Below are 25673 nucleotides of genomic sequence, written 5' to 3'. Positions count from 1 at the left end.
GAAGTCCGAGATTTTTGTTTTGTTCATTACAGAAACTCTACATTTAGAATTGTACCTGGCATATATTAGGAGTTGGTTAGTTGATAGACATTTATCGAGTGGAAGAGTATCAAGGGACAAGTCCAGGTTAGGTATATATTCAAGTAGTGGAATTAAACTAACGACTAAGTAGAATCCTCAAGTAATGGCCTTTACATAGGAGAATGGATATTCTAATTATACACTAGGGAGGACTAATCCCAAGAGAAGGCTGTAAGTAAAAAGGATAATGAGAATAAGGAGAAAGTTTAATTACTATTACTTTGTAAGAAACAAAGGTATGAAACAAATGTAATCCATAGTTTTAGCAGTCATCTTGGCTTCTGAAAATAAGAAAATCTCAAATATCCAGAATTTGTAAAGACTTAACCAGTTTGAGTACACAGGTTTTTTTCTTATTATTTTTGAGCATCGTTTTAAGACATTTTAGGTAGGAATAATTGAAAATATACCAATACTGACCTGTGTTGTTTCTACAGTAGTTTTAATTAGCTTTTTATTGCTGTGACAAAAATACTTGACAAGAACAACTTAAAGGAGAAAAACTTAATTTTGACTCATGGTATTATAGCTCAGTGGTGGGCTGAATTCACTGTGCTTGGCGCAAGGCAAAGCAGATGATAGAAGGGTTCAACAGAGGAAAGCTGCTCAGCTCATAGAGGTGTTCGGGAAGCAGAGAGGAAGTGGCTAATGGGCCACAGGGAAGATGCACCCTTCCAGGCCATGCCCCCAGTGACTTACGTCCTGCAGCCATGCCCTACCTGCCTGTAATTAACCATCAGTTCATTCAAGCCTGGATGGACTGATTAGGTTACAGCTCTCAAAATCATTTCACTTCCAAACATACCTGCATGAACAGGGGAGCTTTTGGAGGACACCTTATATCCATAGCAACAGTGTTTAAACATTTAATTTTTTTTATTGAACCATGAGCATCATTAAGAACAATACTTTTTAGATTATTCCCAAACATGGTGATATTGGCAGGGTCTATTAAGGGAGGTTGCTTCTTCCACAGAGACTGAGATTGTTTCCTTCTCACAACCACACATATACAAATATACATATAATATTCCCCTACATAATATGATTCTTTCTACCTTTTCTGTAAAATTTTTTAAAAATTTTCCTACCATGAACTGTTTTTTGTGTTGATATACTACTGATTTGTATTATCCTTTTTTTCTTACTGTTTCTAATCTGCTAAGTCCTTAGAAGCTGAATAACCAAGGTCATTGAAATTAGTATAAAATGTGTTTAATGTAATCTTGGCTGTTATCTGTTCATAAAGTGAATAAAATGAACACATTTGCTGTTCAACAGTATTTCTTTCATTTTATTTTTGGACTATATTTCAGATAGAGAAGGTTGCTAGAGCAGTTTCCTCTTTGAGTAAAATATTGCTTTACTCAAAAAGAAATACAAAAGAGAAAAATCATGTGCTTTGTTGTGGGAAACTAATAAGGTATAGATTTCAACTGAGCAAAAAGTGGAATGTTGTAAACAGCTTGCCTAATTATAGCGTATACTCTTTCTAGTCCTTTTTTCCTTGTTTGTAACTTATAATTCATAATATTTACTTTTGTAAGTTTGTGTAGAAAACAAATAAGGTAAAGTAACAAGTGTTTGCAAAACCACCATGTGTTGTTGAGCACTGTGAAGTGTTAGAAAATGAAGTCAATCTGGTAAGACTAAGCTCTGGAAAATCAATAAATACTGCTGCCCCCAACCCACGAAGGCAGCTGAACTTAAGGTCATTGGTGTGAATCCCCAGGTACACCAAATAAAACACAGATACACACTTTACCTTTAAACAAGCTTCAGGATGGCTTCTCCACTCTCAGCCTCAGGCTCCTCAAATAGGAGAGCAATAAAAAGTCATGCAAGGCTGGCGAGAGAGAGAGCGAGCACATTCAATAGTGGGCTTTTATTGCAGGGACCCTTATTCTTAGAAAGTTCCATCCAGAAAAGTTCAGAAGGGGCAGGGTTACAAAGGACAGGTGAGTGTAATTTGATCCAAGGGGCCATGCAGTGACATGCCTGTGTCTGAAGACATGCCCTTAACTTCCTGGACCAGGGGCAATGTCCAGGTCACTACAAGATGTCAATGCCTCTCTGCTCCAGGATGGAAGACACAAATCATTCAGAGTGCCTCCCCACAAAATACTATAATAAATAGACTGTTGGTGCTAAAAAGCTAAAGTAAGTTTTTAAGTAGATGAACCATGAATAACAGTGTTTCATGCTAGAGTGGTTTAGAATAGGAGATAGAATCTGGAGGGTCATGTACGACCTAATTGTATCATGGCTCACAAATTATTTACACGATTTTTAATTCTACCTTGATCATTGAGCTTTCAGAATTATGCTCATTAAAATCTGTTTCCTTTTTTTCTTCTAACAGTTTGGTAAAGGGAGACACAGCAGCTTATTTGCCCATCATCAGCTATTCTCTTACTTCATACTCACCTTATGTAACAGAACTTCTGATGGAATCCAACGTAGAGCTGATAGCAAAGAATGACTTGCGCTTTATAGATACTGTCTATAAGGTATTTTGAGTTGATGGTGAAACAATAATATTTTAGAAGTTACTAAATGATTTGAAAAAATTAATGTTTTAATAATAACTCCTTAGATGCTGTCACATGTCACTTAATGATGGGGATATTCTGAAAAGTGTGTTGTTTGGTGATTTTGTCATTATACAAACATCATAGAGTGTACTTACACAAACCTTGATGGTATGTCCTATTACATACCTAAGGTATATGTATAGGCTATTATTCCTAGGCTGTAAAGTTATACAACACATTGCTGTACTAAGTGTTGTAGGCAATTGAAATACAAAATAAAGATTTATATATCGAAACATATAAAAGGCATAGTAAAAATATTAGGCAATAGGAATTCTTCTACTCCATTTTGATCTTCTGGGACCACTGTCATATATGTGGTCCATCATTGACCAAAATGTTCTGCAGCCCTGGATTGTGTATGCAGCATATATAATTGACAAAATATTTCATACTCATTCATGACATTAAAATGCATACCCTATGGAAATCAAAATGCAATTCAAGTTTGCTTTGTGACTGTGAATGTTTCCTACTCTGATAAATTATGGCAACTATAAACATTAGTCACTGACTATCATTTGCCATTTTTCTATCAAATGTTAGTAAAATTTGATACACTGGCAGAACTTAGAGGTAAATGTAATTACATTCAGTAAAAATTTGTAGTTCATAAAATTATGAGTTAATGTAATTGTGCATAAGAACTGAAACTTTGAGGTAATTTGTTCTTTGAAGTCTAAGACCTTGTCTTATATTTATCTAACTAATATCTACATTTCTACTATATGTATATTGAATTTAATTTTTAAGATATTTTTATTCACTTATTTTTTTTCTCAAGTATTGTGTTTTTTTAAAACTTTTTTTTATGGTAAGGCCTATTTATTAGATCTTACCTTTAAAAAACAATAGAGTTGCGTTTAATGGAATGGGAGCTTTTATATGTATTCTAACCCCAGAAAGCTCCTATAGAAGTGTAAATAGAATTTGTAAGAAATATTAGGATGTCACCTAGCAGGACTTTACAACTTTAGAACCACTGGTCTAGTCTGTTCACAAATGAGAAATTGAGATCAAAAAACATATTGACTTGGGGCTGGGGTTGTGGCTCAGTGGTAGAGCGCCTGCCTAGCACGTGTGAGTCCCTGGCTTCGATCCTCAGCACCACATATAAATAAAATAAACATATTGTGTCTAACAACTAAAAAATAAATATTTTTAAAAAACATATTGACTTATCTAAAAGTGTAATAGAATTATAAACAAATGGAACTATGGTTTTCTGACATCTAGTATAGTAGCATGGTATTTTAATGAACTAAGGAGATTTTCTAGTACCTACGAAGATTTTTGAACTTTTTGATGATTGACTATTTTTGCATCTCTCTGGCACATTCCTAGCTACCTGGTTGTTTGGTTGGTTGGTTGGTTGGTTTTGCTGTAATGGGGATTGAACCCAGGGATTCTAGGCAATACTAGGGCAAGAGTTCTGCCACTGAGCTACATTCCCCAGCCCTCTAGCTGTCTGTTTTCTATATGGATGCCTCTCATGACTCACACCAGCTCTATAAATTTCTGTAATAGCATTCATTAATGACTTAGTCTTTCTTGTCCTCTCGAAGATAGCTATCTCCTGACCTACTAGCCATTTATCATTTTGCATTAAAGAAGAAAATGGTTCCATTACAGAATCTTTTTCCTCTTTGCAGCTTCTTCGTGATCAATTTAATTATAAACCAATTTTGACAAAAAAGCAATTTATTCAATGTGGGTTCGCAGAATGGAAAATCCAAATTACTTGTGATATTTTGACTTGTGTGATGAAGAAGCACAAGGAATTAAGTAGTCTTACCAAGGTAATTCTGTGAATAGATTTGGATGCTAACTTATGCTAAATGACCCAACATTTTAATGTACAAAATTAAGCCCCTATATAGCCAGTTGTTGCATAATACAATTATCACATTATTCACAGATTTGGGTAATTTTATAAAGCTTTATGTTTACTTTAAATACTAGTCACTTATTTTTATACACCTGTAACTTGGAACTGCTAGTCCTAAACCAACAGTTCAAAGATAGTGCATTTTCATCACTTCTTAGTTTTCAAAAGACATGTAGTTTCTAGAGTTTCATTATTTTTAGATATATTTATATATGAATATTTATATGATAGTGAAATTAAGTATACATTATTCTTTCACAGAAAATTTGTAATCAATGCCTTTTTATTTTTTCTGGTACTGAACATTGAATCTAGAGGCCCTTTACCACTGAGCTATATTCCCAGATATTTTATTAAGACAGGTCTCACTAATTTGCTTAGGTTCTTGCTAAGTTGATGAGGTTGGCCTCAACTTTCAATCCTCCTGCTCTCAGTCTCCCAAGTCACTGAGATGAAAAATATGTGCCACCATGCCCAGCTGTAATTATGTCTAATATCATTTTGTTTCTAGACTCCATCACAACAAAGAAAGAAAAGCATTGCTGGTAAGTCAGAACCTTGTTCAAGCAATGAGAAAGCACTTTTAGAACCTGTCAGCATTGATGTCACGACTGGCAGGTTTCTGACTTCAGGAAAGGTATGAAAATATGAAAAAAAACATGTCATATAATTTAATAAAGAGTTATCTGTATGGTGAATATGACATACATGATTCACTTCTCTCCCTGGCTATGGTGAAACTTTTGAGTCAAATACTTCAATGTAGGGATGTTTATTTCATATACCAAATATTGTTTGGGAAACATTCCTGAAGTTTTAAGAAGAGAATAGCAATGTAAAATCAAATAAGCCTTATATTTCTATTTTCAAATTCTGCTTCATTTCCCAGATAAAATACTGGCAATTTAAAGTTACATTATGCAATTATCTACATCTACTCTTCATTACATGTATCTGTTCTTCCTAAAATGGGAACATATGAAGAGCCCACTATTAATTATAGTGGAGGTTATGATGATAAATTTACATACATTGATGGTTTTACAATTAAGAGTGTTGATTATCTAATGATTGATAATCTCCTAATTTGGAATTGGGTTTTGGTTGTTTTAAATGTAGGTGTTTTTAATATTTTCTCTGTTTTGATATCAGTTTTTGACTACTTTTAGCACCTATGCCTAAGTGTATCCAGTATATTTAGAAGTATAGTTTTTCTATCTCCAAGAGATATTTAAACCAAAGTATTATTTTTTAATTATATATGTACTTTCAGCTGTCTTCTATCTGGCAAAAACTTTCTGAGATTGAAGGATAGTATGCCAGATGAATAGGTTCTTATGCTATGTCAGTAAAGGAATTCTAAGAGGCGTGGATTCTGAATAACTGCCCATAGTTCTCATCCATACACATCTCTAAGTCTTCTAACTCTTGTTAGTTTTTTATGATTTTCTGACTGTTAAATGATTTATATCATATATCCTTCCTTAACTAGAACATGAGTAAACAGGGATTTATATCACTTTTTTTTACCTTCACTGTGTTTTAGCACAGTATTGGGCATATTTAATAAGTACTTATTACTTTGATATTAAATATGATTTGATATAATTAAATGTACTTTTCAATTTATTTCAGTGTGTAGGTTGAAGGGTAATCTAAATTATCCTAACAAAGAAAAATGTAAAATTTCAGTACACCAGATTTGTTTTTTATTGTCTTAGTTTTCTTCATTATCTATCAAAATTTAATGATTTATGTCAGATCTTCAGTCTGACATAATTTATAATTAATCATCAGAAATTTGAATAAATATTAAAATTCTAAGATTTAGAAAAGTTAGAATCTTAAGTACATTTCTTTGTTTATGGGCAAAATATGAATCTGTATTAAAGCAAATTATCTCCTTCACAGCACTTTATAAAGAATGCTATTCATGACTTTGTCACATATGTTAAGTTTGTATAGTGTATATGCAAACTGTGGAAAGTAAGTAGGCAAAAGAGCCCTATATAAATGCATTGTTGGACCTAGTTCTTCTTGTCAGAATTTTCCCTTTGCCATTATTAGGTTTTGATTGTTACCTGAAGGTGTAATATATTGTGACTTGTTAATTATACTTTTTAGTTTTAATAGTACAATTATCTATTAAAAACATGATTTTAACATGTGATCAATGTTTTAAAATTGAGCGATTTTTTTTCTTTTCTTGTGATAAGTCTGAAATACCCTGTGTTTTCTGTTCTTCTAGCACATGTTGATTTAGACTAGCCACATTAGACGGTGGTTACTGTGTTGAATATCACAGCTCTTTTAAAATAACATTTTATATTATGGAATACTTTAAACATTTGTAAAAGTACCCATTACCTCATTTCAAAAATTTACCAATTCTTTGCTAATCTAGTTTCACCTTTATTGCAATAACTCTTCCTGACATTTTCAAACAAATCTAAAGATTGTTAGATAAATATTTCAATTTTTTTCTAAAATAGAAATGTTTTCAAATAGAATGCTTTTAAAAATATGAACCACAGTTTCATGATCACACATAAAATATTGTAACAATAAGATTTTATAGTATTTTGTTACATTATATTATATATGGTGATTTAAGATTTTTTAAATCTTGAAAGGAAGATCAGGTATTCTTTTTGAAAAATGACCATGTGTTGTTTGAAATAACTATGGGAGTACAACCATTAAAGTATTTCTTACATATTTTTCTTATGCAGAAGAAAGCTGTGGTGATTCGTCACCTGTATAATGAAGATAATGTTGACATTCCTGAAGCTACAACATGTTCAGTAGCAGATACTGATGAAGCATTTGATATGTTGAGCTTAAAGCCTTCTGAAATAAACATTCCTGAAGAAAACGTGCCTGAAATCAAGGATGAGCAAAATGTAAGAATGTTAGACTTCTTTATCAAATGCCAGTATTTCTTTTGATAACCTTGACTGTTTCAGTATTTAAACTTTGCCATATTTCTAGCCTTTTGAATTATTAATGATGGCATATTACTCATGCTATCATTATGTAGTAATCAGTCATACTAAATATAATTAAACTGATATTATTTGTTGTTGTGTTTAGGAATTTGGACATATGTTCTGAGTAATGCAAAAAATAAGAAGACATGGTGTCAGGGGTGGAAGGGGAGAATGAAGTTCATTGGATTGGACAAAGGGGAATAAAGGGAATGGAGTGGGGATGGGACTAGGAAAGACAGTAGAATAAATGAGACATAAGTTTCCTATGTTCATATATGAATACATGACTAGTGTAATTCCATATCTGGTGTAGCCACAAGAATGGGAATTTATACTCCGTGTATGTATAGTATGTCAAATTATACTCTACTGTCATGTACATCTAAAAAGAACAAATAAAAAAATTTTAAAAATTTATAATCTAGTGAGATAAAATATAACACTTTGTACAGTGGAGTTTGCCTACTACTTGTTTTCCTATATTGGTGATTGGAAAAGCTTGGCACTTCATTGTCTTTTCATTTTCCTCTCTGGATCCATGCTATTTTTTTTTCTATTAGATTACCATTTCTATTAGCCTTTATTGCCGTGGACCCTGTTATATACATGATCTCTACTGCTTTTGCTAAAATATCTGTTTCAATCCTTCATCTATGTCATACGATTTCTGTACATCTTAATATATAATTGGCATTTATAAAAAATACCAGATAGCCATTTGACTTACTTCCTGTTATATGGCACAGTGAATAATCTCAATGCACTTAATGTCATTTTTGGTCATTTCCTCTTAGTTTTTTTTTTTTGTTAAAAGAAATTGTTAGTGGAAATTTTATTGTACCATCTGTATTATTTAAGGGCATTATGTAGATTCACTCACAGGAACCATGTTAATAGTTATTGTTGCTCTATTTTTTTAGGTGGGAATGGAAACGTGAGATCTCATATTTGAGATGAACTAACTTAAATGTTCAAGTAGTCTCCTTCCAGTGATAATTCTTTTGACTCTTGCTGTACTGCCTCTCCTAACTATTGGAATAACATGGTGAAAATGGGAATACATTGACTTTAAAGGAATTTCAACTTATAAATTAATCTTTTTAATCATTTTAGGATGTAAAAGTTAACCTCGAGATTACTGCACTACAGACCATGCTTGCTGAATGCCAAGAAAAGCTTAATAAGTTGCCTTCCATAGAGAAAAGGTTAGACTGTTTGGAAGAAGCAATGAAAGGAAAAGTGATGGTAGATGAAACGACCTGGACTAATCTTCTGAGTCGTGTCACTCTTCTTGAAACAGAATTGCTTTTGTCCAAAAAGGTATTTTTCCTTAGCATGTCTAGAATATCTCAGATATAATAAAGCATTTTTTTATTGTTAGGTGTGTTTTCTATTGGAAATTTAAATATGAGAGTATTTAGGTAATGAGAAAATGTTTACTTAGAATGAAGTTCTGTCTAAATATAGCCTGTTTTATCTGTGGCTATTATTTTTCTCTTTATCAAGTAGGATAATCTGGAAAACCTGTAAATTGAGCTCTAAGTTGTTAAAAATACTTAAATTACTTAAAATGAGGTAAGAATATGTTTGATTTTGTTTATAAAAAGTTTGAAATTAATCTCTTAATAGTACAATATTTGAAGAAGATGAAAAATCAACTCTTTTTTTACTTAATAACTTCTATTGTGAATTTCATAGAAATAACAACTGAACTTACCATTGTTGTATTGGAACTGAGAAATTTGTTTCTATTATTTAGAATTCAATTCTGTTTCGTTTTTTCTTCATAGAAAATAAAGTTGGTAGATTCAAGAAGCTTAAATTTGCTTCTACATTTGAAAGATACTTCTAATGCCTACAAATACTTACATATTGCTTTGAAAATAAAATAATTTAAATTATTTAACATTGTTCTCTTAATATTTTATATATGGCAGTAAGAATATAAAATGAAAACATTTTTCTTTTCATTTTATTCTAAATGTTTATAACTATACTTTGCAGAATGAATATATAGACTTAAATGTAGTGAGTGAAGAATGTGCTTCTGGTAGTGATGTAGATCTTCAGACTCTTGGTAAGTCCCTAAATAGTATTATTATTGGTGGTATAACAAGGGATTTTCAGAAAAATAATTTTTATAGGTACTTGGTAATTTGAGTATTCTCAAGCCTTGTTTTTTAAAGAAAACACAAAGCTTCCAGAAGAAAATAATGAACCTAAAAACTACTGAAACTAAGGATTGCTTGAGAAGCCAGTTTACATATCTCATGCAACATAGTTGGGTGAATAAATTCCAGTGTACATAGTTGCAAACCTTGGAGACATCTTGCTCTTTTTGTCACTCTAGATTAACAAAATCGACCTTTAGCGTTTTTAATTTTTAAACTTTTGTAGCATTCTTGAATGCAAATAATATATGTAAAAGAAGAAAACATTTGTCAATAATCTGTGAAGTATTGAAAACTTTTTGCATTTGAATAGTTCACTGATAGCAGTAAAAGAAGAAAGATCTAAAATTAGTGACAGCAGTGACAGATCTTTCCCATGTCTCTTGCCTTCACAAAGATATTATCAGGGTGACTGAGCTGCATGAAGCAGCTTGGATAAAGATTTCTGTTTTTCAGCAACAGCTTTTTTTTTTGCTCTTTTTAAATGTTTAAAAATGTGTTTTAATTAGTTTTACATTGCATCAACAACAGTTTTATTCTTTTGATTCTTCCATTGTTCTTGAAAGACATGTTTTTATTTTGTGTCTATGATTAAATTGTATTTGTAGGAGAAATACTTCGTACAATTGAGAATTCATTGTGTAGTTAAATTTTAATATATGTAAAGTTTAGTATATAGTATATAGTTTAGTATATAGTATAAAGTTTAGTATATAGTATAATCTTTAGCTATTATATATATAATAATAACAACAGTACATTACAGTGGTAACTGTGTGCCTGGCACAATTCTACCTATTATATTAACTGATTTAATTCTCAAAATAACTACCCAAGATAAATACTATTATTACCGATATTTTATAGATTAAGAAACTGAGGTACAGTGAGATTGAGTAACCAAGGGTCACACAGTTATCGAATGATAGACAAATTTGAATGCATGCAATCATTTCTTTTCTCTTAACCACTACTTAATTAGTACACGTGCCAATTTCTTTTTCTTTTTTTTAATTGCTTTTATTTTTTAAATACATGACAGTGGAATGCATCACACTTCTTATTACACATACAGAACACAATTTTTCATATCTCTGTATATAAAGTATGTTCACACCAATTCATGTCTTCATACATGTACTTTGGATAATTATGTCCATCACATTCCACCATTATTGCTAACCCCCTGCCCCCTGCCTTCCCCTCCCACCCCTCTGCCCTATCTAGAGTTTGTCTATTCCTCCCATGCTCTCTCTCCCTACCCCACTATGAGTCAGTCACCTTATATCAGAGAAGACATTCGCCATTTGTTTTTTTGGGATTGGCTAACTTCACTTAGCATTATCTTCTCCAACACTATCCATTTACCTGCAAATGCCATGATTTTATTCTTTTTTTGCTGAGTAATATTTCATTGTGTATATATGCCACATTTTTTAATCCATTCATCTACTGAAGGGCATTTAGGTTGGTTGTACAGTTCAGCTATTGTGAATTGTGCTGCTATAAACATTGATGTGACTGTATCCCTGTAGAATACTGTTTTTAAGTCCTTTGGGTATAGACCCAGGAGAGGGATAGCTGGGTCAAATGGTGGTTCTATTTCAAGTTTTCCAAGGAATCTCCATACTGCTTTCCATATTGGCTGCACTAATTTGCAGTCCCACCAGCAATGTATGAGTGTGCCTTTTTCCCCACATCCTCGCCAACACTTATTTATTTTTTTTTTAAAGAGAGAGTGAGAGAGAGAGAGAGAGGGAGAAGGAGAGACAGAGAGAGAAGGAGAGACAGAGAGAGAGAGAGAGAGAGAGAGAGAGAGAGAGAGAATTTTAATATTTATTTTTTAGTTTTTGGCGGACACAACATCTTTGTTTGTATGTGGTGCTGAGGATCGAACCCGGGCCGCATACATGCCAGGCGAGCGCGCTACCACTTGAGCCACATCCCCAGCCCTCGCCAACACTTATTGTTGTTTGTCTTGATAATAGCTGCGATTCTGACTGGAGTGAGATGATTTCTTAAAGTAGTTTTGATGTGCATTTCTCTAATTGCTAGCGATGATGAACATTTTTTAAATATATTTATTGATTGATTGGATATCCTCTTCTGAGAAGTGTCTGTTCATGTCATAAGCCAATTTATTGATTGGATTATTTGTTTTTATGGTGTTTAGCTTTTTGAGTTCTTTATATACCTTAGAGATTAGTGCTCTGTCTGATGTGTGAGGGGTAAAAATTTGCTCCCAGGATGTAGGCTCTCTATTTACCTCACAGATTGTTTCTTTTGCTGAGAAGAAACATTTTAGTTTGAGTCCATCCCATTTATTGATTCTTGCTTTTAATTCTTGCACTATAGGAGTCTTAGTAAGGAAGTTGGGGCCTACTCCCACATGATGAAGATTAGGGCCTACTTTTTCTTCTGTTAGACGGAGAGTCTCTGGTATAATCCCTACGTCCTTGATCCACTTTGAGTTGAGTTTTGTGTATGGTGAGAGATAGGGGTTTAATTTCATTTTGTTGCATATGGAGTTCCAATTTTCCCAGCACCATTTGTTGAAGAGGCTATCTTTTCTCCAATGCATGTTTTTGGCGCCTTTGTCCAATATAAGATAATTGTAATTTTGTGGGTTAGTCTCTCTGTCCTCTATTCTGTACCATTGGTCTACCAGTCTATTTTGGTGCCAATACCATGTTGTTTTTGTTACTATTGCTTTGTAGTATAGTTTAAGATCTGGTATAGTGATGCCACCTGCTTCACTCTTCCTGCTTAGGATTCCTTTAGCTATTCTGGGTCTCTTATTTTTCCAGATGAATTTTACGATTGCTTTTTCTATTTCTCTGAGGAATGCCATTGGGATTTTGATCGGAATCACATTAAATCTGTGAGGTACTTTTGGTAGTATGGTCATTTTGATAATATTAATTCTGCCTATCTAAGAGCAAGGTAGATCTTTCCATCTTCTAAGGTTTTCTTTGATTTCTCTCTTTAGGGTTCTGTAGTTTTCATTGTATAGATCTTTCACCTCTTTCATTAAGTTGATTCTCAAGTTTTGTTTTTAAGGCTATTGTAAATGGGGTAGTTTTCCTCATTTCCCTCTCAGAGGATTTGTCACTGATATACAGAAATGCCTTTGATTTATGGATGTTGATTTTATAACCTTCTACTTTGCTGAATTCATTTACTAGTTCTAGAAGTTTTCTGGTGGAGCTTTTTGGGTCTTCTAGGTATAGAATCATATTGTCAGCAAATAGTACTAGTTTAAGTTTTTCTTTTCCTATACATATCCTTTTAATTTCTTTTGTCTGTCTAATTGCTCTGGCCAGTGTTTCAAGGACTATGTTAAATAGGAGTGGTGAAAGAGGGCATCCCTGTCTTGTTCCAGTTTTTAGAGGGAATGCTTTCAATTTTTCTCCATTTAGAATGACGTTGGCCAGGGGCTTAGTTTAGACAGCCTTTACGATGTTGAGATATGTTCCTGTTATTCCTAGTTTTTCTAGTGTTTTGAACATGAAGGGGTGCCATATTTTGTCAAATGCTTTTTCTGCATCTATTGAGATGATCATATGATTCTTATCTTTGAGTCTGTTGATGTGATGAATTACATTTATTGATTTCCTTATGTTGAACCAACCTTGTATCCCTGGGATGAATCCCATTTGATCATGGTGCATGATATTTTTGTTATGTTTTTGTATTCGATTTGCCAGAATTTTATTGAGAATTTTTGCATCTATGTGCATTAGAGATATTGGTCTAAAGTTTTCTTTCTTTGATGTCTTTGCCTGGTTTTGGTATAAGGGTGATATAGGCCTCATAGAGTGAGTTTGGAAGTGTTACCTCTTTTTCTATTCCCTGAAATAAATTGAAGAGTATTAGTATTAGTACTTCTTTAAAGGTCTTGTAGAACTCGGCTGTGTATCCATCTACTCTTGGGCTTTTCTTGGTTGGTAGACTTTTGATGGCATCTGCTATTTCATTACTTGATATTGGTCTGTTTAAATTGTGTACATCTTCCTGATTCAATCTGGGCAAATCGTATGACATAAGAAATTTGTTGATGCCCTCAATATCTTCTGTTTTGTTGGAATATAAGTTTTCAAAATAATTTTTATTTACCCTGTGTATTTCTATAGTGTTTGTTATGATATTACCTTTTTCATCATGTATGCTGGTAATTTGAGTTCTCTCTCTCTCCTTTTCTTTGTTAGCATAACTGAGGGTCTGTCAATTTTATTTATTTTTTCAAAGAACCAACTTTTTGTTTTGTCAAGTTTTCAGTTGTTTCTTTTGTTTCGATTTCATTGATTTCAGCTCTAATTTTAATTATTTCTTGCCTTCTACTGCTTTTGATCTGTTCTTCTTTTTCTAGGGCTTTGAGATGTAAAGTAGGGTCATTTATTTGTTGACTTTTTCTTCTTTTAAGGAATGAACTCCATGCAATGAACGTTCGTCTTAGAACTGCTTTTATGGTGTCCCAGAGATTTCGATGTGTTGTACCTATGTTCTCATTTACCTTTAAGAATTTTTTAATCTCCTCTTTGATGTCTTTTGCAATGCATTGTTCATTCAGTAGCATATTGTTTAGTGTCCAGGTGTTGGAGTAATTTCTATTTTTTATTTCATCATTGATTTCCCATTTCATTCCATTATGATCTGATAAAATGCTTGGTAGTATATCTACTTTTTTGTATTTGCTAAGAGTTTCTTTGTGGCATAGTATATTGTCTGTTTTAGAGAAGGATCCATGTGCTGCTGAGAAGAAAGTGTATCTGCTTGATGCAGATTGAAATATTCTGTATATGTCAGTTAAGTCTTAAGTTACTGATTGTATTATTGAGTTCTATAGTTTCTTTATTCAACTTTTGTTTGGAAGATCTATCCAGTGGTGAGAGAGGTGTGTTAAAGATTATTGTGTTGTGATCAATTTGACTCTTGAACTTGAGAAGAATTTGTTTGATGAATATAGCTGCACCATTGTTTGGGGCATATATATTTGTGATTGTTATGTCTTGTTGGTGTATGATTCCCTTGAGCAGTATGTAATGTCCATCTTTATCCCTTTTGATTAACTTTGGCTTCAAGTCCACTTTATTTGATATGAGTATGGAAACCCCTGCTTGCTTCCGTAGTCCATGTGAGTGGTGTGATTTTTCCCAACCTTTCACCTTCAGTCTGTGTGTGTCTTTTCCTATCAGATGAGTCTCCTGGAGGCAGCATATTGTTGGGTCTTTTTTATTTTTTAATCCAATCTGCTAGCCTATGGTTTTTTTTTTTTTACTATTTATTTTTTAGTTTTCGGCAGACACAACATCTTTGTTTGTATGTGGTGCTGAGGATCGAACCCGGGCCGCACACATGCCAGGCAAGCACGCTACCGCTTGAGCCATATCCCCAGCCCTAGCCTATGTTTTTTGATTGGTGAGTTTAAGCATTAACATTCAGTGTTACTATTGAGACATGGTTTGTATTACCAGCCATATTTGTTTATTTTTGTTATTTAACTTGACTTGATTTTCTTCTTTGATTAGTTTTTCCTTTAGGCTACTACCTCCCTCTGCTGATTTTCATTGTTGTTTTTTGTTTCCTCTTCATGGAATATTTTTCCAAGGATGTTTTATAGTGTTGGTTTTCTAGCTATAAATTCTTTTAACTTTTGTTTAACGTGGAAGGTTTTTTCATCTTCAAATCCAAAACTTAATTTTGCTGGATACAAGATTCTTGGTTGGCACCCGTTTTCTTTCAGAGATTGATATATGTTGTTCCAGGGTCTTACAGATTTCAGGGTCTGTGTTGAAAAATCTGCTGTTACCTTAATTGGTTTTCTCTATATGTAACCTGATTCCTTTCTCTTATGGCTTTTAAAATTCTCTCCTTATTCTCTATATTGGGCATTTTCATTATAATGTGCCTCCGTGTGGATCTGTTGTGATTTTGTACATTTGGCGTCCTGTAGGTTTTTTGAATTTGGATTTCCAATTCATTCTTCATGTTTGAAAAGTTTTCTGATATTATTTCATTGAATATAGATTGTTCATTCCTTTGGTTTGGACCTCTATGCCTTCCTCTATCGCTATAACTCTTAAATTTGGTCTTTTTATGCTATCTCATATTTCTTGAATGTTCTGCTCTTGGTTTCTTACCATTATCACTATGTGGTCTATGCTGTTTTCAAGATTATATATTTGTCTGATTTCTTGTCTTCCAAGTGGTCTGCTCTGTTGATGATGCTTTCATTTGAGCTTTTAATTTGGTTTATTATTTCTTTCATTTCAAGGATTTCTGTTTGGTTTTTTTTTTTTTTTTTTTTTTTTTTTTTTTTTTAGAACCTCTATCTCCCTGTTGAGGTGATCTTTTGCATCCCGTATTTGTTTATGTATCTCCTTGTTGAAGTGATCTTTTACTGCCTATATTAGCTCTCTTATATTTTCCTTGAGTTCACAGAACATTTTAACCATGTACATCCTATACTCCTTCTATGTCATTTCTTCTGCTGTGACTACCAATGATTCTATTGAAGTGGTGTCTTCATTTGTTTGGGGCACTTTCTTCCCTTGTCTTTTCATGTTTCTCATGTGTTTTCCTTTGCAGCTCTGTGGGTCTAGATTCTTATTGTGTTTATCCTATAGGTTTGTAGTGCTCTTGTAGGGTTCCAAGACCTCTCCTTTGTGGGGAAGGACAATATTAACAGATCCCAATATCAACAATATACCACCTATGAACAATTTGTTGTTATTAAGACGTTTACAGTTTAGTCTCGCTGTACAGAAATGTTGGATTCATTTATTATCTAAAATATAACCAATAGGTTTGTAAAAAGGTTTATAGCTTCTGATGGTGGACAATAAACTGGGGGTCAGGTTATGATGATATGCTGTGGAGGTAGGATGTGAGGATATAGAGTTAAAATATCTTAGGAATTATGAAGGAGAAATCTAGTGAAGAGAGTTAGTAGTAGCAAGAGAAAAGACAGGAAGTAATTTAGGGTAGGCAAATATGTGGGATGACAATAGAGTATATAAAACACACATATGTATTTAGAAAAATACAGATGTTAAAACACTAAAATTTGGAGGGGGAAAGAATAAAAAGGAAAAGAAAAAAAGGGCATATACAACACCTCTATATTATATTATTCAGATGACTCACTCCTCAAAGTTCTATTTTATGCAAAGTTCTTGGTTTCACATATGTTGGGGATATGAGGGCCGGAGGATAGAGAGGTAGAAAAGAAAAAAACAAACAAACAAACAACTCAAAGGAAGAAATTAGGGTTGTAGCTAGCTTTAGAGATCTGCATCTTTCCTGCTTCTCTTCTCATAGGAGGGGAAGACTGTTGTAACCTGGTGTCTCTGCCCTCTGGATGGTGGAGGTAACCAGGGTGGGAAGACTGGTCCTGGCACAGGGCAACTGGATGTGGGGAGTGGCACCCTCTAGTCCCTGCAGAAAGACTGCACCTCACGGGTCTCTTTCTGGGACTGCTTGTATGACTTGAGCGCCTGGTACTATCTCCCTCTCTTGCCTGGAGATTTCCCAGTTCCTGGTCTCTTGTTAGGCTCCAGACTTTAGCCCTGTCTCCCTCTCCCCTAGCAGTTCTCAACTGAGGAAACTCTGACCCTGGGGACTCCTGTGGGCGGCTCCCTGATCGCACTGCACACCTGTGTTAGGCAGCTATTGTGTTGGGTTACTGCCGCTGGGGAAGGGGGAAGGGGGAAGGTTGGAAACCTGGTACCTGGCCATTCGATATCTGATCTGGGAACTGCTCCCAGCTAATTTGGTGAGAATGTTGAGTCAATATGGCAGTGGTGTGCTTTCAGTGACGGGGTGTCTGGTGACGTGGGGGGACCTTGGGGTGCCTGGGGAGCCGGGCAATGGTGTTGAGCTGAGGGTAGGTAGCAGCTGAGTGACATGTGTGGGAGCTGCATGAAGTCTTGGCCATCTGCAGATGTGTTGATAGGTGATTCTGCTAAGGCTCTCATCAAGTCTTCAGTGGGCTGGAACTTCAGGCTTTGGGTCCTGCTCTAAGACCAGGTGTCCTATTCCAACGTTGAGGCCTGGAGACCCTTGTGGGGTCACAATGCTGGGGATTTCTGTGGAGAGCAGCTGAATAGGGGTCCTCTAACACTCTCAGAGATGGAGTATTCCGACTAGGTGAGATCTGCCGGCATGTCAGTGCAGGGCACGGGGCGGCTCACTCCCTTCCCACCACCATGTTTCTCTGGAGAAAAAACATGCCAATTTCATCATCACACAGAGAACTATTTTAGTGATTAAGTTATTAAATATAATTATTTGACATATTATTTTAGGTGCTAAATTTATTATAGACTGCAATTTTCAGATTTGGTAAAATATTGATTTTTTTTCGTTTATTCATGCATTTATTCATCAAATATCATAGCACTACTCTAAGAGTAGTGAAAACAAAAATTATCTTCTGATATGTCTTTCTAGCAGACAGAAAGTATATCTATAACATCTCGTGAAGCTCAAATATTTCTGCATCAAAAGAATATTGAATGTACTCTTTGCAAAATATTACTTTTTAAAGTTTGATTTGCATATTGAACCTTACTGGTTTTTTAAAATATATTGTTTTAGTTGTAGATGGACACAATACCTTTATTTTATTAATTTATGTGCTTAGAATTGAACCCAATACCTCACACGTGCTAGGCAAGTGCTTAACCACTGAGCCCCAGCCCCAGCTTACTGTTTTTTAATAACATTATTATTACAGAATATACTCTAAGCCTATATCAGAACACTGTCTGAAATGAATGTTAGGTTATGAATGAGGCAAATACATGTTTAATAGTTTATAATCTAGATAAATTAAAGAGTCCAGTTTATAAAGCCTTAACACCTTTTTCCTTACATGATGCTTGAAAACATAAGGTTTGATTTCATTTGCATGCAGAAAGCAGTAATTTACCAGTCTAGTCACAGAATCATTATTCCATCAGGAAGGATTTCCATGAGGTTCCAGATTTGTTTCCCTTTATCAAAAGTGTAGTATTCGTGGAAAACTGTAAGGCAGCTCAGTAAAAATAAAGTAGTAGAACCTTTTAAGGATTGAGTTTTGCTTGGGTCATTTAATTAATTTATTTATTTAGAGGATTTAAGAAAGTGAGGGCTCTTCTGATTTGAATGTTGTCAGGAAGCAGGGGCAATTTGATGATAAGAATGAAATTGAGCTGAAATTTTCAATGGAAAAGAAGTACTCATGTTAGTGGAGAAAGGGCTATATCTAGTCATTTTTGTGGTTACATAATGCTTTTGTCTCCTCAGAAATGACAGTGGTTTTATGTTGATTTTGGTTTTTCTATTTCATGACTTTATGTGATATTGCTTTTAAAGAAATTGTAATGTGTTCATATTATTTATGGGGACTACAATAATTTAGGTGTTAATTGCCATTTAGGCTACCCCAGTGTCAGGGCTGATTGTCTTGTTTTTGTCTTGTTTGCTTTGTTTGGGCCTTTCCCCCATAGAAGTAAAACATATTATTAAAAGTATGACACCACAAAAGGGTATGGTTTGTTCTGGTATGACTAGAAGGATGGGTACATGTGGGCAAGGTTAATATCCTCAATTTGTGTCATAACAGTAGTTTAATGATTGATTAGTAGAATATAAGACGAACAAGGACAGTAGTTTAAGAATAGTTCATTGGTCATTGTTTTAGAAGAATAACAGATGTCTGAACTAAGGCAACAATCATGAAGATAAAGAGCAGGGAATACGTTTTGGAAATAATTTGATGTTCAAATCAGAAAGACTTTATTTATCAAGATATTACTTCATTCACTGATTGAAGAAGGAGTGGAGGAGAGAGGAAAAGTTAAGACTGACTGCTTACTCATATTTGACTCATGTGATTGAGTAGATAGTTGGTACTCTTTAGTAAAATAGGGAATTCAGGAAGAAGAGAAGATTTGGGAAAAATAATGAGTTCACTTTTGAATATAATATGTATAGAATACTTAAGATTCAGAAACTGGTTGGATATGCACATAGGTCCTTGATTTGCTGACAAATTATTAAATAGTAAAGGATGCAGCTAGTTCCCTTACTAGTAAAAGGTAATAATACTCCAAATTTGACAGTCAAAGATTAGTGGTCATGTAAGGAGAACTGTCTAGAAGATCTAGTGTCCTGTACCTTAGATTTCCTTTTCTTCAGAGGGATCTCTTAGCAGTCACTACTAAAATGCTCTTAATGACTGACTTCTGGGACCTGGTGTCATGGGTCACTGCTCTCCATTTTCTTTTGCAATCTGAACTGAATTCTTTTCTCAATTTCCTACAACATGGCTAAGAAACAATTATGTTTAAACAAGACTTTACTAAAGGTTCAAGAAAGCAATAAGAAAAATTGTTACTGAAAGTAATATTCACTTAACTCATCTGACTATGAAATGTGCCTGGTGTTTGTATGCTGCACTGTATACCCTTTGTAATCCCCATGGGGAGATCTGTCTGAATAGCCTCCCAGCCTGCATAAAACCAATTTCCTTCCATCACAAAACACACCCTTGAACAAGGCTAGATACCTTTAGGCCCCAAAATGCAGGGGCAGAAAAGCCATTCCTTTACTCCCTGATATCTCCATCTTCCCAGTCCTGTATCCTCTTCCTAGGAATCCTTCCTCTTTGGGGAATAACATCAGTACTGTCAGAGTATACTTATCTCTACCCATAGAAAATAATAGAAGATTTAGGGCATAGTAGATACAATGCCTGCTTAGTTTTAGATTATTCCTTAAAATTACTTATTGCTCAAAGTTCCTGGTAAAAAATATGGATCTCTCTAGTCTTCAAAGTTGTACCATATGCTCTGGACCCTCAGGCTCAGCTAATTGGATCAATAGTAGACAAATAACCCAGCGAATACCAATCCAAAGGGTGTTGAGACAAATTCTATTCTCTCTCTTAGAATTTGGAATTAAGACCTCAAGAATAACTTCATGTTACTCATTACCAAATAATGTTGGGCCTGGGCTAGGATGGCCATTTTATTCAAATTCATGCTGATGATTGAACAGTGAAAGCCACTCTATAGACAAAAGCAGAGAAAGGGAGCAAGTGACAAAAGAAGTAGGCAAAAGAGACGGAGATTCCATTTGAGATAAAAATTGAAGTCTTATAGTTGTTTCAGTCCTCCTCTATTAATATTTTGTTCCCGAACTGAGGTTGTCAATAAAGGCTTACGATAAAACTATCTTATTTAAATCAGTTCAAATGGACGCCTGTTTTGTTGTTGTTTCCCTTATCTTTGCAATCAGAATTACTCTGACATAATGGGGTATGACTATAGGATTGACTTGGTGGGGCATGTACTATCTCTAATGGTCCATAATTGATTGAATTGTAGGAAAAATTTGCCATCATTTTGTCAAATTAATGATATCAGGATATCCGAAATGTTAAAAGTTTTTATTTAAAGAAAAACTGGATCATGAATTTTGCACATTGTTTTTGTCATGTGTATCAACTTGGGATAAGGATGTTTCTTGATTCTTTAAAGGTATATATTGTCAAGTTTTAGTAGTAGTAGAAGTTTCTGTTTGCCACAGAACAATATTGTAAAATATTTACTAAACAAATTCATGATAAAAGCATCATGACAAATTCCTGAGCATTTGTTATTTACTATAAATACTACCATTTTAAGAAAAGAATATGTATGCGTCAGTGTCTTAAAAATAAATTATGAACTTACCTATTTATTCACACTGATTGTGTCATGATAAAGATAATATTATCTGTTGCAATTTCTTTTTAGACAGTCTGCTGTATTGCCTATGCTGGCCTCACACTGGAAATTCTCCTGCATAGTCTTCCTGAATAACTGGGATTATAGGCATGTAACACTATGCCCAGCTGCCTTTTGCCATTTTTAGTAGCCATTTTATACCATTTAGATTCTTCACATGTAGGCAGTTCTCTTGAAAGAATACTATACCAGTAGCCATTTTATGATAATGTTTATTTTTCTTCCATCTGTAATTAAAGTTTATGGACATGGATGCTATTGTGAAAGGAGAAGGTGACATAAAACTTATTTCTTCTCAGATAGAAAAAGCGAAGTGGAAGCATCAGCAAATATTCCTCTGTCCTCTGGTTATAGTACAGAAACAGATTCAACTCCCAGAGCTTCAACTGTTATTTACAGTGGTTTGAAAGAGACTTCAGAGGTAAGAAAAACTGATAGCTGTACAGATGATCTCCTTTCTAAGGTCAAGAAAATAAGCAAGCATTCACTTTAGTTGTATATGCTATTATCAGGAAAAAGCAAAACTATGTAAATCTTAATCTATCAAAATTCTTTGTGATAAGTAACAATAATCGATGCAATATTTCAGACTGTGTTTTATATATTCATGGTCCGTCTTTGAGGATGATTTACTTTGAGAAATTGCCTAAATTTGTTGCTTTTTAAATTAAAGGAAACAACAATCCAGAAATTGGAAAGGATGAAAAAAATGTAAGTAACAGAAAGGGGCAACAGAAATTAATTTCTCTGTAGGGAATTGTATTGGATTACAATATATATAGAATGTGCATGTGTTTCAAACCTTAAAGGTCTCAATCAGGTGTGGAATTTCCTTCAAGACTCCAGTGGATAATAAATCCACCTACAATTATGTGTTTGTGAGATGAGTCACTGTTTTGGTTTCCAAGAAGTGGTATAAAACATTGTTAATGGAATTAACTGTGGATTAAAGAGTGCAAAGATATTTTGGGTTGATAGTTAATCGAGTTATCTTTTTTGATAACTGACTTATCAAAATATTAAAAATATATAAATAAATGGTTTAAAGCATCTTTTTCAGTAAGTTATTGATAAAGTAATACTATTGACAGTACTTTAGCTCAAATGACATTACACCTCGTATTTTTTAAAGACCAGTTCAAAGGAAATACAAAATGAAATTTTATAACAATATTATGCAACCTACTACATTAAAAACTTAATATTTTGAAATCTGAGAAGTGTTAAAATAACTCATGCTTCAAGAATTGACTATTTTTTGTCTCCTATGGTATACTTAAGTTTATTAATAGCAACTGTGCCTAAAAGTAGGGAAAATATTAAAATTTATTTTAGACTCAAAAGCATACTCTTAACAATTTAAATCCTGTTCTTCATTATGAATCATTTATTTACGTAACATATCATTTGTTTATTCTATTTCAGGTTTGAAGAAACAGCAGAGTTACTGAAATGCTCAAGTCACTAATTGTAGAATTTCCTGCGTGAACCTCTCTAGAACTTTGACTACTGTACATGTTGTATATTTTAAGAATCTATATAATTTTAATATACTGCAATTTTTATTAAGAATTTGAATGCCATTTGATATGAGTTTTTCATTCATTATTGAATAAATATTATTTTTGAGCTTTGATTATACTGCTTTACTCTCCTTCACTTTTCTTAGGAAAAACTTATGTTTCAGTACATTACCTTTACAGAGTGAAGTTATTACAGCAAGCACTGTATTTTTGTGTTGACATTTGTTGGCAATGTGCTAAGTAATATGTTTTTTAAAGTACAGACTTGAGGACCATAGTTTACATCCTGTTGGAAACATTCCAGCTAGGACTTGCATATTGTACCCAAGAGGCTCTCGTACATACCATCTTGCCATCTGTGCTAACGAATAAGCGGTAGTGAAAAGTTAAAAATGCTCATTGAAAATTAAAGCTAAAAAATACAGCTATTTTATGCTTAGTCAAAAAGCAGCAATACCTTCCCAATTAACACTGAGAATCAGGGTATGATTCTATTTTTGTATTGAAAAGGTTCTGAAAGATCACTTTGAGAGATGTGTTGAGTATTTAAGTTCCCCGGTATATAACATTTTAAGACCAGCAGCACAGATGCAGATGGTGGCTGTCAGAAGATGCACAGTGAAGTTTTTTTTTCTCTTGATGGAAGTTGTAAATATTTTCGAATAGTAAAAGCCTTAGATGAAGTTAAATCAAGAGAAAATGAAATTCATTTTAGAAATTATTACATAGTATACTTCTAAACTTTGTAAATAAAAATATACTAATAATCCTAGGCAATACTCAGGAAACTTGAAGGATAAAAAGGTTTTTTTTTCTTTTTTATCATATAGAACATCTGATTGCATCCTACTCATCTGTTTTCAATACATATATCTAATTTGATTTTCACTGGTGAACAGATAACTTTTTTGAAAAAGTATTTTTAATATCCCAACAAATGTTGTCACTAGACTTTTAAAACTATTAGCTTTTTATGTTAGCCTATTAAAGAATATAACCTTGAATTTAGCAAAGTTTTAATAGTACATCCAAAATTAATGAATCCTGTTAGCTTTATTTTATCAATTACAGGAGAGCATTTATAAAACTCCACAGTTTTGAAAGAACAATACATCAGCTTCTATCAGTTCTAGTGTGGAATTATAGCACCACCTTGTGGTTGATACGCTAATATTTTACCTTTTCTTGAAACGTGATTTCCCATAAAATGGAATCTTATTTTTCCTTTTGAAAAAACTGAATTCCAATTTTAAAAATAAACATTTTTGAAGTTTTCTTGTAAAAGACAGAAGAAAAGGTAAGTTCCTTTTTCTCTTTCTGTAATCCTCCTTTTTTCTTTATATAGTATAAATGTAAACAAAATTTAGATGTTTTAAAATATTTTAATCTAATTTATTTCTAATATTAGAAAATATGTGTCTATTGAAAATGTGATAAGACATTTTTTATTTATGTTACCAAGTAGAAATTTGGAATCCAAATTTGGAATCCAGCTTAGCCAGGAACAAACAAAACAACTCATATAACTATATATGTTTACACTTACAAAGAGTCTATACTATTTTGAACACATAAATTTACAAAAATAAAGCAAGTTTGATTTAAGCTAAGTTACTGAAGAGGATTGTCAAATTATTTCTTATTCTAACTCTTTTAGAAATAGTAGAAACATTTTTCTATAGGTAATTTGGTAAGTGGTTTATAACAATAAACCAGCCCCTTTGGGGAGTTTGAGAAGCTGAGGTAGGGAAGTCCTGGAGAGATTATCTGGGGTTACATAATTGACCCTTAGTTAACTGTAAGTTTTAGACTACCAACAAAGGTGTCAGTGGCGTGTGCTGCCCTGTTTACACTGTACAGTCCAAATAGTCTGGGTAGAGACAATATATAATACCACGAAGAATGCATATTGTGTAAAGTACTAGTAAGAAAGTGTTGAAAATAATTAATGCCAACTATATGAAAATTCTAGGCAAAGTTAAGGTATATTATGTTAGGAAAAAGTAGTTCTATCATGTTTGTTTTACTTCACTGTTTTAATGTGATGTTTTAACATGTAATATATTCCTTGAAAAATAAAACTTAAAGACTTTGGAACTGTGTTTTATGCCATTCATTACTCAGAGCTTTATATAATTGATTGGCACTTGGAGAAGCATTAAAAAGTAAAAGGACCTTGTCAATTTTATAAACTACAACACTTTTTTTTAAGCTCAAATTACATTATAGCTTTAATTTTTACATTTTAACAATTCCCAGGTTTCTCTGTCTCTTTTCTTTCAATCCAAAGAATGCAGAGAGAATAAAGTGGTAGAGGTAGTATAAAATTTTAAACTACAAAATTAAACTTTAATTGTTATGACACTTGAACTTTAGTGTTTCTAGTGAAAATGATAGGCTTCTTATGCCACTCAAAGAGAGAAAGCAACTGGAAACTGTCCATTACTGACAGCAGTATTTAGAACGTGCAAGTTTTTTTTTTTTTGTTGGGGAATTTTTTAGATTATATTTTATCATGATTTATATTTGTAATACTTGTAGAAATGGGGCCTATCTAAATGTATATGTCCTTTTTCCTCACTGAAGTTCACTAACTCATAAATAAAAATATTTAGGTAGATAGGTTTTTTATTCTTTAATTATTGATACATA

The 25673-nt window shown here is 33.4% G+C and overlaps 1 protein-coding gene across 7 annotated transcripts in view; it reads left to right on the top strand.

Moving 5' to 3' along the window:
- Positions 1 to 23134, top strand: part of CEP44 (centrosomal protein 44) — a 36548-nt gene extending 13414 nt beyond the window's left edge. For 4 of the 7 annotated variants that reach the window (XM_081269217.1, XM_081269220.1, XM_081269219.1 and 1 more), the window contains 9 exons: positions 2444 to 2591; positions 4328 to 4474; positions 5075 to 5200; positions 7296 to 7466; positions 8667 to 8873; positions 9558 to 9630; positions 21798 to 21919; positions 22172 to 22209; positions 22924 to 23134. In XM_081269217.1, coding sequence (XP_081125343.1) covers positions 2444 to 2591; positions 4328 to 4474; positions 5075 to 5200; positions 7296 to 7466; positions 8667 to 8873; positions 9558 to 9630; positions 21798 to 21919; positions 22172 to 22209; positions 22924 to 22966 — 1075 coding nt within the window. In that variant the 3' untranslated portion in view covers positions 22967 to 23134. The remainder of the gene's footprint in view (positions 1 to 2443; positions 2592 to 4327; positions 4475 to 5074; positions 5201 to 7295; positions 7467 to 8666; positions 8874 to 9557; positions 9631 to 21797; positions 21920 to 22171; positions 22210 to 22923) is intronic. The other 3 variants (XR_014019129.1, XM_081269221.1, XM_081269222.1) reach the window with 3 other exon arrangements.
- The last annotated feature ends 2539 nt before the right edge of the window (positions 23135 to 25673 follow it).

This window comes from Spermophilus citellus (assembly GCF_964194105.1).
Source record: "Spermophilus citellus genome assembly, chromosome: 16".
NCBI lineage: Eukaryota > Metazoa > Chordata > Mammalia > Rodentia > Sciuridae > Spermophilus > Spermophilus citellus.
Note: the sequence above shows the minus strand (reverse complement) of the source record. Positions and strands in the feature narration are given on the sequence as shown.